Source organism: Acanthochromis polyacanthus, chromosome 20 (genome assembly GCF_021347895.1).
Source record: "Acanthochromis polyacanthus isolate Apoly-LR-REF ecotype Palm Island chromosome 20, KAUST_Apoly_ChrSc, whole genome shotgun sequence".
Classification (NCBI taxonomy): domain Eukaryota; kingdom Metazoa; phylum Chordata; class Actinopteri; family Pomacentridae; genus Acanthochromis; species Acanthochromis polyacanthus.
The window spans coordinates 10,830,107-10,843,978 of NC_067132.1; the positions used below are offsets into that span (position 1 = coordinate 10,830,107).

At 40.4% G+C, this 13,872-nt stretch overlaps 1 protein-coding gene across 1 annotated transcript in view; it reads left to right on the plus strand.

Moving 5' to 3' along the window:
- The window catches only part of adarb2 (adenosine deaminase RNA specific B2 (inactive)), a 270,798-nt gene that overhangs the window by 216,358 nt on the left and 40,568 nt on the right, over positions 1-13,872 (plus strand). The window contains exon 5 of the mRNA XM_051940312.1: positions 9,168-9,336. Coding sequence (XP_051796272.1) covers positions 9,168-9,336 — 169 coding nt within the window. The remainder of the gene's footprint in view (positions 1-9,167; positions 9,337-13,872) is intronic.

Here is a 13,872-nt window from a genome sequence, read left to right on the forward strand (position 1 = left end):
TGATCTAACAGCCGACAAACTGGCTCCCAATCTGCTGCAGCGCTGTGTAATGTAGTGTGATGCAGCCTGGTGGTGAGAGGCCATTTTACCAACATGCAGACAGAGCAAGTGAAGTGGACCAGTGCTGTGGGCTGGAAGTAATGCAACATTAAGCAGAGACACAGAGGAAATACATATGCTGTAGCTTTTTGATAAATGTGTTGGCTTACATTCTGATGTAAGAACAAACCAACTGGTTCAGCAGAAATATTTCCAACGCTGAGTTTCCTTGCACTGAAAGAGCTCCTGTTCACTGTACACTTACAGCTCTGCCTCTCTAGCTCTCAAGACAGATGCGATATAATGTCATGTCAAATTCTCCTTTGTTTAAGGAGCCAAAAGACACATTTTTTTTATCTAGTGTGTATAGAAGTTGGTTGTTTGCTTCAAGTCATTGTCTGGCTGGAAAACAAATCAAGTCACAGTTCACTTTCCGACTGCATCAGGTTGTCCTGTACTTTGCCGCATTCATTTTAACCTTTACTTTTACAAGGCTTTCAGGGAACTCTAGTCTAGATTTCATTTGAACTGTTTAATAGTTGCTTTCTCTTTGCCACTCTCCCGTAAAGATTTCCCTGATAAAAATTTTTTTTAAAAAGTAAACCCGGGCAACAGTTGTTGTATGCACAGTCTCCACATCTCATTCACTGAAGCTTGTGACTCCTTCAGAGGCTTCATAGGTGTCTTGGTAGCCTTCCTCTCTACTGTCTGTTTTGCATAGTCACTTAAAGATGGTCAGATCTAGGCTGATTCATGCATGTGCCACATTCCTTCCGTTTTTTACTCCGTCAAGGAACGATGCAGACTTATGCGACGATTGCCGTTGGTTTGTCTGTCTGCTTGTCTGTTTGCAACATTACTCAAAAACGGAATAAGAGATTTGGATGAAATTTTCAGGGAAGGTCAGAAATGACACAAAGACCAAGTGATTAGATTTTGGCAGTGATGCAGCTTATAGTCTGGTTCCACGGATTTGTTAAAGATTTCTGTATCATTGCGAAATGGCGCCACGGCGTCACTGTGACTATGGCAACAAGTGAACACTACATCAACTGCCTGCAACAAATTGTGGACCACAGATTTTTTTAAAGATTTCATCCGTTGCAAATGATACGGCTGAGCAGCCTTGGCGGAGCACTGTGCTCTCTGAGTGCTTTTCTTGTTAATGATGGATTTATTTGTACTCCAGGAGATTTTCAGTGACTTGAAAATTTTCTTGTGTCCATCGCCTGACTGATACTTTTGAATCTTGTCACAGAGTTGCTTGGAGTGTTCTTTTGTCTTCACGGTGTAGTTATAGCCAGGAGTATTGGTTCACCAGTGACTGGATCTTACAGATACAGGTGTCTTTATTACAAGCTTTTGAGACGCATTCACTGACCTCAGATGTGTGTTAGATTCTGAGTGATTTTAATAAAGGGGAATACTTGCAATAACAATAGCTTCTTTCAGATTTTATATTAAATAGAATTCAATTGTCTGACAATTCAAAGTTGAGAAGCAATGGAAGGAAAAAACTTGAATACATTTTACTGGCACTGTAAGTGGTGCAACATGCAGTCAGTGGTGCACAATGCAAGTATTGATGGTGTAATTCAAAAGCACAGGGCATTTGGAAACGCACATTTTAGTCACAGGTGCAAATATCTGTGATTACTAATAATATATTTATCACCCAGTCAGATGGAGTAGGATGGACTTGATTGGTCACCAAAGCTAGCCTAGCCGCGCTAGACAACCCACGGCAACGAATTTAATTCTCTGCCAGGGTGGGTCTAGTTACCCTCCATAAGGCTCGAGGCTGGATGCTCCTAAAACTGGCCGGACCAATCACCATGAAGTGTAGAGTCAGAAGGCGGGCGTAACTAAGTGACGACAGAGGCGCGACGATTCTGACAGAAACAACCGGCGCACAATAAACAGTTATCTTTTGACTCGGCTTTGGCCACAGCCCTTAAAGATTTGAAGCTAAAATTCAACTTGAAAGATAAACAAAGGTCGGCACTGAAGTGTTTCATTGAGAAGAAAGACGTATTTGGACTTATGCCGACGGGATATGGCAAATCCTTAATATACCAGTTGGCTCCGCTGGTTGGGAAGCTAATGGGACTTAGCCACAATCCGCCGGCGCTCTAGGAACTACGTCAGCCTATTTGTTGCGTTGATTGGTTGTATACCTACCCAATTGCTGCAGAGTGATTTCAAAGACAACCTTTTAGCCCGCCTCTCTCCCTGTCGAACGGCCCTAGACCCTTGTGCCTTCAGAAACATGGGTCTAGCGTGGTTAGGCTACACCAAAGCTTCTCCAAAGAGGAAACCAGAATTCTTGTGGCTGGACTGAATGTAGATCAAATAAGTGAAAGTGGTTGACTTAGCTTTACAAAAAGCCAAGCATATCTTGAACATGATGATTAAAAGTGTCATTTAAATATGAGTGCAGTTGGCTGTCACATCTGACCTAGTAGGCGGGCAGTGAGTGCACAAATTCTCCTTAATCCTTGACAGTGAAATTGCGCTGCTGTGGGTGATTGTTAACAGCCCTTGTACCACAGATTTTCCTCCATTTAGTTGCAGCCAAGTTCAGGAATAGTAATCAAAATACTGTGTTAAAAACCTATGTGCACCTGACAAACAAGTCTCAGTTCGTGTGTGTTTACCTTCTGCGTTGCCATAGTGAGTCTGTGTGTGCTTTGTCTCCCCGTTAAAGGCCTCTAACAGTGTCTGACACTGAGTTGTATAGTACAGCTGCCATAGTGAGTGGTTCCAGCTCTATGATGTACATGCTTTTTGACAGCGCTGTTATCCTGGGGTGTGACATCTTTGAATCACCAGTAATCAACAGATGTATTTATGTGTGAAGAGCGCCTCAGGCCTTTGACTCTACTCTACCTTGTTCCCTTTGACCGTCTCTTTTTGTGTCTCTGTGATGCAGCTGATTATTCCTGGTTTAAAAACAGGCGCTCTGCCTGTGGGGCTCTCTCCCTCCCTCTCTCACTCTCCCTCTCTTTCATTCATCTCTCCTCCTCCTCCTCCTCTCCTCCCTCCTGCAAACTGAAGGCAACCTCAGTGCCAATTTCATGGGAGGGTAGTGAGCAGCGCAGCAGAAATTATCCACTGCAAAATTGATCTAAACAATCGCAAAGTGGAACGGCAAGGAAAAGCAGGAGAATGAAATTGGGAGAGTCTGTTACCTTTTTGAACTTGGTTTATCACTGAGATGGAATTGGGGTGCATTGCTTACAGGGAATGCCAATAGCAGTCGTCATGATATAGAGATTTTCATGGGGCTGTATAGTCCTAAATATTCTATGTTGTCTTCCTAATCGGACAGCATGTTCAACCCACTTTTTACTCCACCTTAAGGGCCTTCACTGATAAAAATCTAGTTGTTTAGCTTGCTGGCATGTCTATTATTGTCTCACATATACTAGAACACATATCATGAGGGAAATAAGCAGTCAAAGCCATGGCTGAGCATTTCCAGAGTACCGATGAAAATCTCAAAAAGACATAGAATCAGAAAGGTCATGGTTCCATACATAATAAACATCAGGTTGGTGTTAAACAGTAGATACAAACTACCTCACATATATAGAGCAGGTTCCTTCAAGGGGATTAGAAAAGTATTGTAACAACATCTGCACATCCGTTGTGTCCTCAGCTGTCTGTGTTCACATCTGTACATGTATGGCTAAGTTACTCCAGTATTACAGTTTGGCATTGTGCAGCGTACCGTTGTCATACAGAGCTGTAGGTGAGCAGGTGTGCCTGAGCTACAGTGAGTGGCTGAAGTGTGGGTGAAGAGAGAGCTGGGGACTTTGTGTATCTGTTCAAATAAAATAAAAATCAATGCTGTAGAGTCACATCTCAGCCATGTTGAGACTGGAATGGGGTTATTTTCATGTAAAAGGCTTCTAAATATGTAACTTTGATACACTGAGATGAGTCTTTGGGGATTTAATTAATGACTGGAGAGGAACTTTAGGTTTGACATTCACACATCAGTGATATTTACAACACAAGATGCTGAAATAGGCTTTGTTTGTTTGATCCAAGCTTTCAATAAGTGCTGAAATTAAACCAAATTGAAAAATGTAATGCGAACAGCTACCTGTACAGAATGATGCTACTGATGTTCTGCTAACTTCTGTTCATCTGCTTACACCCTGACAAAGGTGTGATGCTTGTAAAACATATGTGTAGATAAATGTGTATGGTTCAGTGGGGGAGCACCAAACTGGAACCACAATGTTTGATCTAACGCATAATATCTCATATAGAAAAAGGAACTTTAAAAAAAGCAGAATTTTATGACTGCTAATTTGAATTTAAAGAGCATCCAAGGCTGACATTGTTACAGAGGAATTTCCAGATAATACAGTATTACAATGAGTTCATCATCACATTTTAAAGGCAACATGATTGCAGAGAAAGTCAATGGAAAGACAAAAGATGAATGTACAGTAATTTGGAAATATTTTCATATTAACCCCTTAACAATTACTAGACCAAATACAGGCCAAGTATAAATTCTGCCACTGGACTTCCAGCCTGTTTTGAAGTCACAAAGAATCAAAATTGAAATGGTGTAAACCAAGATATCCACTGCAACGACAGAAGCAGCAGCAATAGTTCCTTCCTTTGTCAAAAGAATGCATACATCATCAAGTTCGCTGATGATACAACTGTCATCTGGCTGATCACTGGTGGAGAGGAGGCGGCCTACAGGGATGAGGTGGCTCAGCTGGTGTCCTGGTGCCGGGATAATAATCTCTCCTTAGACACTGAGAAGACTAAGGAGATGATTATCGACCCGAGGAAGAGGAGAGACCGACACGCCCCACCACACATCTCTCAGGCACTCACATCAGCGAGGACCTCTCCTGGACTCACAACATGCAGCAGATCATCAAGAAGGAAGCTGAGGAAATTTGGATTGTCTCGGAACTCCTCAGCAGCTTCTACAGATGCACAGTGGAGAGTGTCCTGACCACTTCCATCACTGTATGGTATGGAAACTGTAGCACTAAGGACAGGAAGGCTCTCCAGCGTGTCATTAAGACAGCACAGTTCATCTGTGGAGCAGCCTTCTCCCCACTACACCCGGGTCACAAAGAGAGCACACAGCATCACTGAGGACCACAGCACCCATTGTTCACACTTCTGCCGTTTGACAGACGCAACATGAGTGTGAAAGCGAGGACCACCAGACTCAAAACAGTTTCTATCCACAGGCCATCAGGCTACTAAATCACTGACTCTCCTGCAATGTCTATCAATAGCAGTAATTTGCATATATCTCCTGCCGTTGCACATATCAATGCGTGTTCACATGATAGTATTGTATTGTTTACATATGACAGTATTGCACAAGAGGCTGACATTTGCACAAATAATTGGTTTTACTATTTTTCTTTAGATTTTATCTGATTTTTATTATATTCTATTTAATTTAATTTGTTATCCCAGTTGTGTGAAGGGAATGTGCAAAATAAGAACGTCATTATTCAGTGTAGCCACTGTGTTTCTGCTGTGAATACGACGACAAAGTTCTTGAATCTTGAATACAGCACATAAAGGTAGTTTGTTACCTTTCCTATTTTCTGTGTGTAGGTACATATATGACCAGTCAAAAGTTTGGACACACCTTCTCATTCACTGCTTATATTTAATTTAAACATTGTAGATTACTACTGAATAACAAAACTATAAAAGAATGCATATGGAATTATGTTGCAAACAAAAAAGCATTCATCTTCAGTGTTAATCCACAATGTAGAAAATAATACAAATAAAAAAAGCTTTGAATGAGAAGGTGTGTCCAGGCTTTGGACTGGTAGCGTAGACGTTGAATGTGCTGCAGACTTTTCACAATAGAAGTTCAGCATAAAAAAAAAAATGTTTCTAAACTCCTCTAACTAATGAAATGTAATGCTTGTAGCCTTGAACAACCCCCCTCTTAAACTCAGCAAAGGTTTATACCATTTACTTTGTTAACTGTTTTGCTTTTGCCGTGGTTCCCCAAACCCATGTCTACCCCCACAAAGACTAAATGGGCTACTAACTGCTGAAGCTCAGGGGTTGGTGGAGACCAAAACAGAGCCAGAAGGAGAATAAATGCTGGATTTGAAATTGTCAGGTGGTCAAATGAAAGCTAAAGATGCTGTTCATCTAATGGATGTGTCCCCAAGAAGTGAACAGAATAGATCAATGTAAAAATCAGCTATTGTAGGTTTTCATAATACTGACAATATTAGTATTTGCTTGAGAAAATCTGATTTCATTTTGTGCATCAGTGATAACCAAAAGGACATATAAAGCTGATCTGTCACCTAATCTTTGGAAACGTGTTTTAAAAAATGGTCAAATTTAAAATAGGATGAGATAAAAACAGTAACTAGACAATAATGTTTATGCTGGCCCCCATGGTCCACATAATACAGTTAAATCAAGTTAATTCTATCATGAGTTTGTATTAAGAACAAGTCCATACATTGGATATTTTTTAGGACAAATACTGTTTTCTCTTCTTCTACTTTACAGAGTAAAAGTTGAACTTGTTCCATCCTACCTAGACTTTGCTTTCTTCTTCACTCTGCTCTTTTTCCTTTAACTGCCCACACACACACACACACACACACACACACACACACACACACACACACACACACACACACACACACACACACACACCTCCCTCCCCTCCTCCCCCCTCCACTTTTTTCATCCCCTGCCCTCCTTCCTTCTCCTCATCAGTGGAGGTGTCAGGACTCTAACGCCGCAGTGCCATCTGGGCCGAGGCTGATAAAAGCTCATGTGCCGGTCCGGCGATGCCTGCAGGTCTGCCAGAAGCCAGCGAAGCCTGACTTTCAGAGGCGATGGGAGAGATTTGTGGCAGCCAAGGAAGGAATGGCAAACCGTTAACGTGCTGATCCAGCCCCGACTCCAGCGCCCACCTTACCCACCCCCCACACACCACCTCTGTCTATCTGTCAGTCACATGGCCCTGCACTGTGCTGAATCCACACTGAGGAAAGTATCTTTATGTCAAAGGAAAACCAACACAAGAAAGGATGGCTTTTTGATCTATGATCTCTCTCATAGCATTTGTTTCATGTGGCACATTGGAAATGCTGCTTGGGAGACCTCTTTAGAAGCTCCTGCTGTCCTTTCCCCAACAGAGTTAGCTGGAAGGTCTTGAAAGATGGAAACCTTTCCACCTTACTGTAAATTTGAAATACACCACACAATCGCTCATTTATAACCTGCTTCTGGCTACAGCAGATTCCTTCGCTGCTCTCTGGCCTCAGGATCATTAGTATTAAATGTTCTCAGACAGCAGAAACACCAGGGTTTGGATGTTAAATGTGATATGCTGTGCTTCCTACAGTTATCCTATTTCGCCATACTTCTTCCTCATGTGAGGCGAATCTTTTGACCATGGCGTTGAGTCAGTGTAGTTTATAGGTGGAAGTTCCTGCCCTCCCTCACACCTTGGATCCTGATCTTACTAATCCTGAGTACGGGAGTGTGGTAGGCACTTCTTTTTATGCTAACTATTAAAGGAAATAGCTCAGAGTTGTCGGTCAAAATTAATTTTTGCCTTGTTCTTGTCATGTGTTTTCTTTTCTCTTTTTATTGGATGAACAAATAGAAATCCCATCTTAAATTAGGTTTGAGATGTGACTCACCTCACTTGTTTCATCCATGCATCTCTGTTATTAGTGTTACTTTTCATTTTATTTTGAGTTGTATTTTTTAAACCTCCCTAAAACAAAATAGTTGTGTCTCATCAACTCTTGTTTTTTGTAACCCTCGTGTTGTCCTTACCAAAAAATATTGTTTCCTTGTCTGAAAAAAGTCCAAAAATTCAGAAAAAATGTCCCCACATTTAAAAAGAATTTACAAAATCTTCAGGAAGAAAATTCCTGAAAAGTTTCCCTCAAAAGTTTTATTTTTTTCAATAAAAAAATCCCCAAATTTGACAGCGAAATTCACTGGATATTAGTTGATTTTTTTTCTGAATGTTCTTAAACATTTTTTCAATTTGTTTTTTTTTCCACCAAAAAATGTTCAAAAATTTCCTAAAAAAAATTGAAAATGAGGAAGTTTTCACTGTGAATTTTTATTTATTTTTTTCACATTTTTAAAACTTGAAAACGGGTCAATTTGACCCGCAGGGCGACAGGAGGGTTAAGTTCCTCTTTAGATAAAATACTTGCTATGGAATCACCAGAGACCCCTCACACCCCGGACACTCCCTTAACTCCCCCCTCCCTTACAGGACACTTAAAGCCATAACCAACAGACTAAATAACAGCTTTTATCCCCAAGCTGTCAAATGTCTGCTTCTTCCCCATTGAATGACAATATCATATGCCTACAAGTGCAATTTTCCCGTTTAACTGCAGTTCATACCATGTGCAATAATTATGCATAGAGCAGGTCTCTAACCACAAACTGTTTCCACACTGTATATTTTGTTCGTATATATTTTTATCGTGTGTTAATATTGCCTTATGTAGTTTATTTTTAATGCTGCTATGTGGAGAGTGGTGAACAGATTTGCTTTGTTTTCTGTAACTGTGACAATAAAGACCTATTGTATGATATTAAAATGGGGTTTACTAGTGTTGGGGCTTTTGTTGGCACCATTATGCCCAATGTGTATTCAGTATTTAACTGTGGAAGAGTCTGAAGAGTCCAGATTTGTTGGATGTTACCAGGTGCAGAGTGTGCAGATGCATGGATCATGACTTTACTGATGGAAAAAGTATCCCTAGATTTTAATCTTTATTCTGGAGGCATCTGCAGCTCTATTTACTAAAATGCGTCAGCTGTGACACCTCTGCCCCGCAGAAATTAGTCAGAATATGATGCCAAGCACTCACAGAATACATGAAAGTAGTCCAGGTTACAATGGCAGGAACGTGAATCTGTTTTCTTCCTTTGAGAGTGTTCTAAGACTTTTTCCTTAATGATGACAAAAAGCCTCCCACAGACAGAAAGGTGGACATGCTTTCGGTGTTAAGGATTACTATTAAGCTCACAGATTGAGGAATCGATGTAGTCAATGGAACGTATGACAAGTGCAATAAGGTGAACATTCGTCTGTATTTGTTCAACAGGTTTGGACCTGAGGCACGCCCAAGTGGTGGCATTATCCACAGGCACCAAGTGCATCAATGGAGAATATCTGAGCGACCAGGGACAAGTGGTCAATGACTGTCATGCTGAAGTCACAGCCCGCAGAGCCCTGCTACGCTTCCTCTACTCTCAACTTGAACTCTTCTTAAGGTAACATGTCTATCTACTGCTGTATCTTTAAAACACACAGACTTCTCTCGACTACTGCGTGTGCACAGTCTGTAGCATTGGATTCTCCGTGTTATTTACAATCCTGATCCCCTGAAATGACCAGATAATTCCAGCTGTATCGGTCAATAGGTTTTCTGGAAGGTCAGTTTTTGAGAAATCAATCGACTCTTTTTTTAGCGTCTTTGCTGACCATATGTGCTGAACTGACAAGTAGTAAACACCTGCTTCATTCTACTCAAAAAAAGAACCAGAAAAGTAGCTCCTTGAACTGGTTTTAACTCTGCGAATAATTTAAAAGGCTGTTCTACCATCTTGGGAGTAGGGACCACTAATTTCTCAATGTGATAAAACAACTAGCCTTTGAAATTATCTCCTTTCCGTAGATAAAATTTTTATGTTTCAGAATCTAAGAATAGCAACTCAAAGATCAGGATCATGTTGGTTACAACAAATTAACCACAGGAGTGGAAGAAAAATAGCGATTCTTTACTTGGGTATAAGTATCAATACCAAAAAAAAAGTGTAAATATTACATGTCTTGCATTCAAAGTTTTGTCTCTCTTACAGATTGTTTAAAAAAAAGTCAAAATGATTTGCAATACAATGTACCTTGCTCATTTAATACAGTCAAGGTCTGACTGGAAGAGGCTGATGTTAGCACACTTCAGACAGATGCTGCCTTGTTTCTGACACTACTGAGTCAGTTACAGTCGTAGACTATAAGAAAGATGAGCGCAGTGACTGTGGCATCACCCACTGGTTTGTGGAGTACTGTTTTGAAGACTCAAGTCTGACATTTGGCATGTTGGTCTTTTGAAATCTGATGCAACAAACAAGGGTTTAATCTGACTGGAGATGGCAAGATCACTATGCCAGCTTGTACAGTAGCAGCCTGTCAATCATAGGTTAGCCCCGCCCGAAAACGTACTTATTTTACGATGTGTTTTACTCTAGATCAGACCTTCACAAAGAGGACATCGTGCCTAACACAGATTTAAGGCACTTCCCCATTGACTTACACTACATCCATCTTTTATATACAGTCTGTGGTTGAATTACTTTCTGATTCCCCTCTGCGTAACCCTATAATCGGTGACTTCTGGCTACATTGCCCAAAGTTACATCACCTAACAAGCGTGAAAAGCAAAAATACTCATAACTCCTCAGAACTGCCCCTTCCAGAGCACCTTACTACTGACAGGAACTAACACATGTACCTAATTTAAGGCTCAGAGGAAATATGAAAGACTTGTCTAACACTCAGTTGTAGCTTTGCTTGAATCAGCTGAACTCAGTGCACTGATTCCAAACCCTTAGATCCTAAAGTGTGAATTTTTCTGTATTCTGTTGATCATTAAGATGATTATCATGGAGCACATCTGACTAGATTGTTTTCTGATAAGGCTCCTTATGTTCCTCAATTAGATCTATAAAAAACTGAAAAATTCTGAGCCTCTAATTCTGTGTTTGAAATTGATTTATTCAAAGCATGAAAATGTACATATTTTTATTTTCTTGGATGTTTTATGGTAATTTATACACTACCATTCAAAAGTTTTGGGTCACTTAGAAATGTCTATTTTTGAAAGAAAATGAGTTTTTTTCAATGATGTAGGATCGACCAGCCATTATCAACAATGAAACAGAACCAGGACAGAGTTTTGTTTATTCCCCCACCTAAAAGCTCTGTAGTGCTAGCACCTCAGCAGCCACAGGATGGAGACGGGCTCCCCTTTTGATCAGCGAAGCAAGAGTGACACCAGGATACCATGCCAGATGTGGGACATGTCTGGCATGGATGTGCGAAGCACCAAGTCAGCAGGAAGCGAGGCCAAGAGCTGACTTTAAAGGATTCCCCCCAATACAGACCTCCAGGATGTGTATTGGACCTGTCTTAGCAAGAGACTGGCTCAAATCCCCCAAGCACCATCAAGCCTCAAAGGAACCAAACTGATGGCAATAAAAATTCTGACTGATTCCTGAACCACAGAAGAGAGGAAGCTCAGAAACCTGGAAGACCACTTCAAAGACATTCCATTCACAGACAAAGGAACTCTGGACTCACACCAAAACTAACAAAGACAACCATCTCCCAATTCTGGACAAAACTCCTTTTATGTACATCCACTTCACCAAACAAGACAGTATTCAATGACTTCATGATTAATCTGCCTCTTGCCTTACTTTTAATATTTTATTCCTCCTGATTAGTATCAATGTCATAATTTTAACATGTCTGCCGATCACATATGATCATGTTTGGTACCATTTTAATCAGCTATCTATCAGTAATGCTCCTAGATAAACCATGTTCACCAAATTTTAATATTTTGGAAAGATACAAAAATTTCCTGAAAATGTAACTCTGTGAGGGACCTCAGCCTTCCCTGACAGGGGATGTACCAGACCCCTGCTGAGTTAATGATATGCAAAGGCACACTTTAAAAGACCACATCTGAAAGCACCATTTTGAGTTCTCCTGAAATTTTGAAGTCGACTTGCCGTCTATCACTCTGAGGCTCCACTCTGTCCACCGTTGTTCCGACCCGCTTCCACAGACCGACCGGACCGCACGCATCATCGTCACCTTCATCATCATCATCACGGGCATGCAAGTACCTTTCAATCACTGAATACTTGGTGCATTCCTCTAAATTCTTAGATTCCCTAAATCCATTCATTTGGCAAATTTTCACATTGGCATTTCCTAAAAGTTACGGCTGCTTTCAGGTGTGGTCTTCTAATTCCTTCCTCCCAGAGCGCCATATTATAACGTAATATTCTCCCAATATTGCGTCGTAATATTGTACTCTATTCCTTTCCTTCCCCGTCATTAACATTCTGCTTATTGTTTGTTTTGTGTTAGTGTTTTGTGCTTGTTGTGTTTGCTGCGCTCAGTTAGTTGTTGTTGTCTTGTTGTTGTTGTTAGTAAATAAATGTTTTAGTAACTAAATCCAGTTGACTCAGTTGTTTATTGTTCACATTTTGGTCCCTAACTTGTATTTGATTCCAGCTATCGAAATTCTACTCACAATCATTATTGAGCTAAAATAATTCCCTTGATTAGTTTATGAGGTTTTTCTTGTCTGCAGCAAGAGATGTTTCAGATGCTGCATTATTATTTTTAGGCTAACTCAAGTATTTTGCTGGCCGAAAACTAGTTAGACTACTTAATAATTCTGCACAAAGTAATCTTAACCCCATTTACCGTAACATTTCATTATTTGGTGGAGAAAACAATTTAAACCCTTATAAACATATCCAGAAATCCTACAATGAAGATCACATTAAATTAATCAGAAATACAGTCTAGACATTGTTTATGTGGTAAATGACTATTCTAGCTGATTTTTAATGGAATATCTCCATAGGGGTACAGAGGAACATTTCCAGCAACCATCACTCCTGTGTTCTAATGCTACATTGTGTTAGCTAATGGTGCTGAGAGGCTCATTGATGATTAGAAAACCCTTGTGCCGTTATATTAGCACATGAATAAAAGTGTGAGTTTTGATGGAAAACATGAAATTGTCTGGATGACTCCAAACTTTTGAACGGTAGTGTAAATGCAGGTCCATTGCTGGCTGCAGTTGTAGAGACCAGTTATGTAGATTTAATTGACTATATAATGTAATGCTGACATGTTTTAATTGTATTTCTCAAATGCTACTTCCCAATAGTAATGGTTCAGAATATATTTTTTGATTGATTGGCAAATTGGTCACAATAATAAAAACACCTGATTAATAGTATGTAGGTTTCCATTGTTCTGCCAAAATAGCTTTGGCTCTTTGGGTCATGGACACAGGACCTCTGGGGGTTTCCTAACATGTTTAGCAAGGGTGTTGTTGGCAAGAGATCATTTGGGGTAGTAGTGTAGATCCACAAAGGATCTGGATTTCTCTGGTGGATCCCTTAGGTCCTCAATCAGATCCGGTTCCTGGGAGTTTGGAGACCAGGTCAACATCTTGTTGTGTTCTTCGAGCTGTTCCTGAAAAGTTTTTGCGGGGTGTCAGGGGCAGGTAGCTGTTGCCAGGGAGTACTGTAGCTAGGTGTTTGATCTGCAGCATTGTGTGCCAGGACCCAAAGATTCCCAGCAGAACATTTCTTAGTAACAAGATGATCATCATGGTAGACTTTAAAGCTTGTATTTGAGTGGTATATATTAAAGAATCGAGTCAATATTACTGATGCAAGAACATTCAAGCTCACTGTACTGCTGGGTGGTTAATCTGTAACAGGTCAATGCATTTTCTAAGAATATTGTGTGTTTAATCAGTGAAATCAACAAACAAAAGAAAACAGTATTTGTCTGCCAAGTATCCTGTCAGAAAACTCAGAGTTTTTAGAAATGATTTCATGCCTTCTCCCTGGCCTATACCTCACCACAGTTTTATCGTGGACATCTACAGAAAGTTCCTGAGACTTCATAGCTTGTTTTTTGTCCTGACATAAAGTGAATTCTTGCATACACAGATGTTTACTTTTCTAAAGTGTCCAATCCATTCAGCTTGT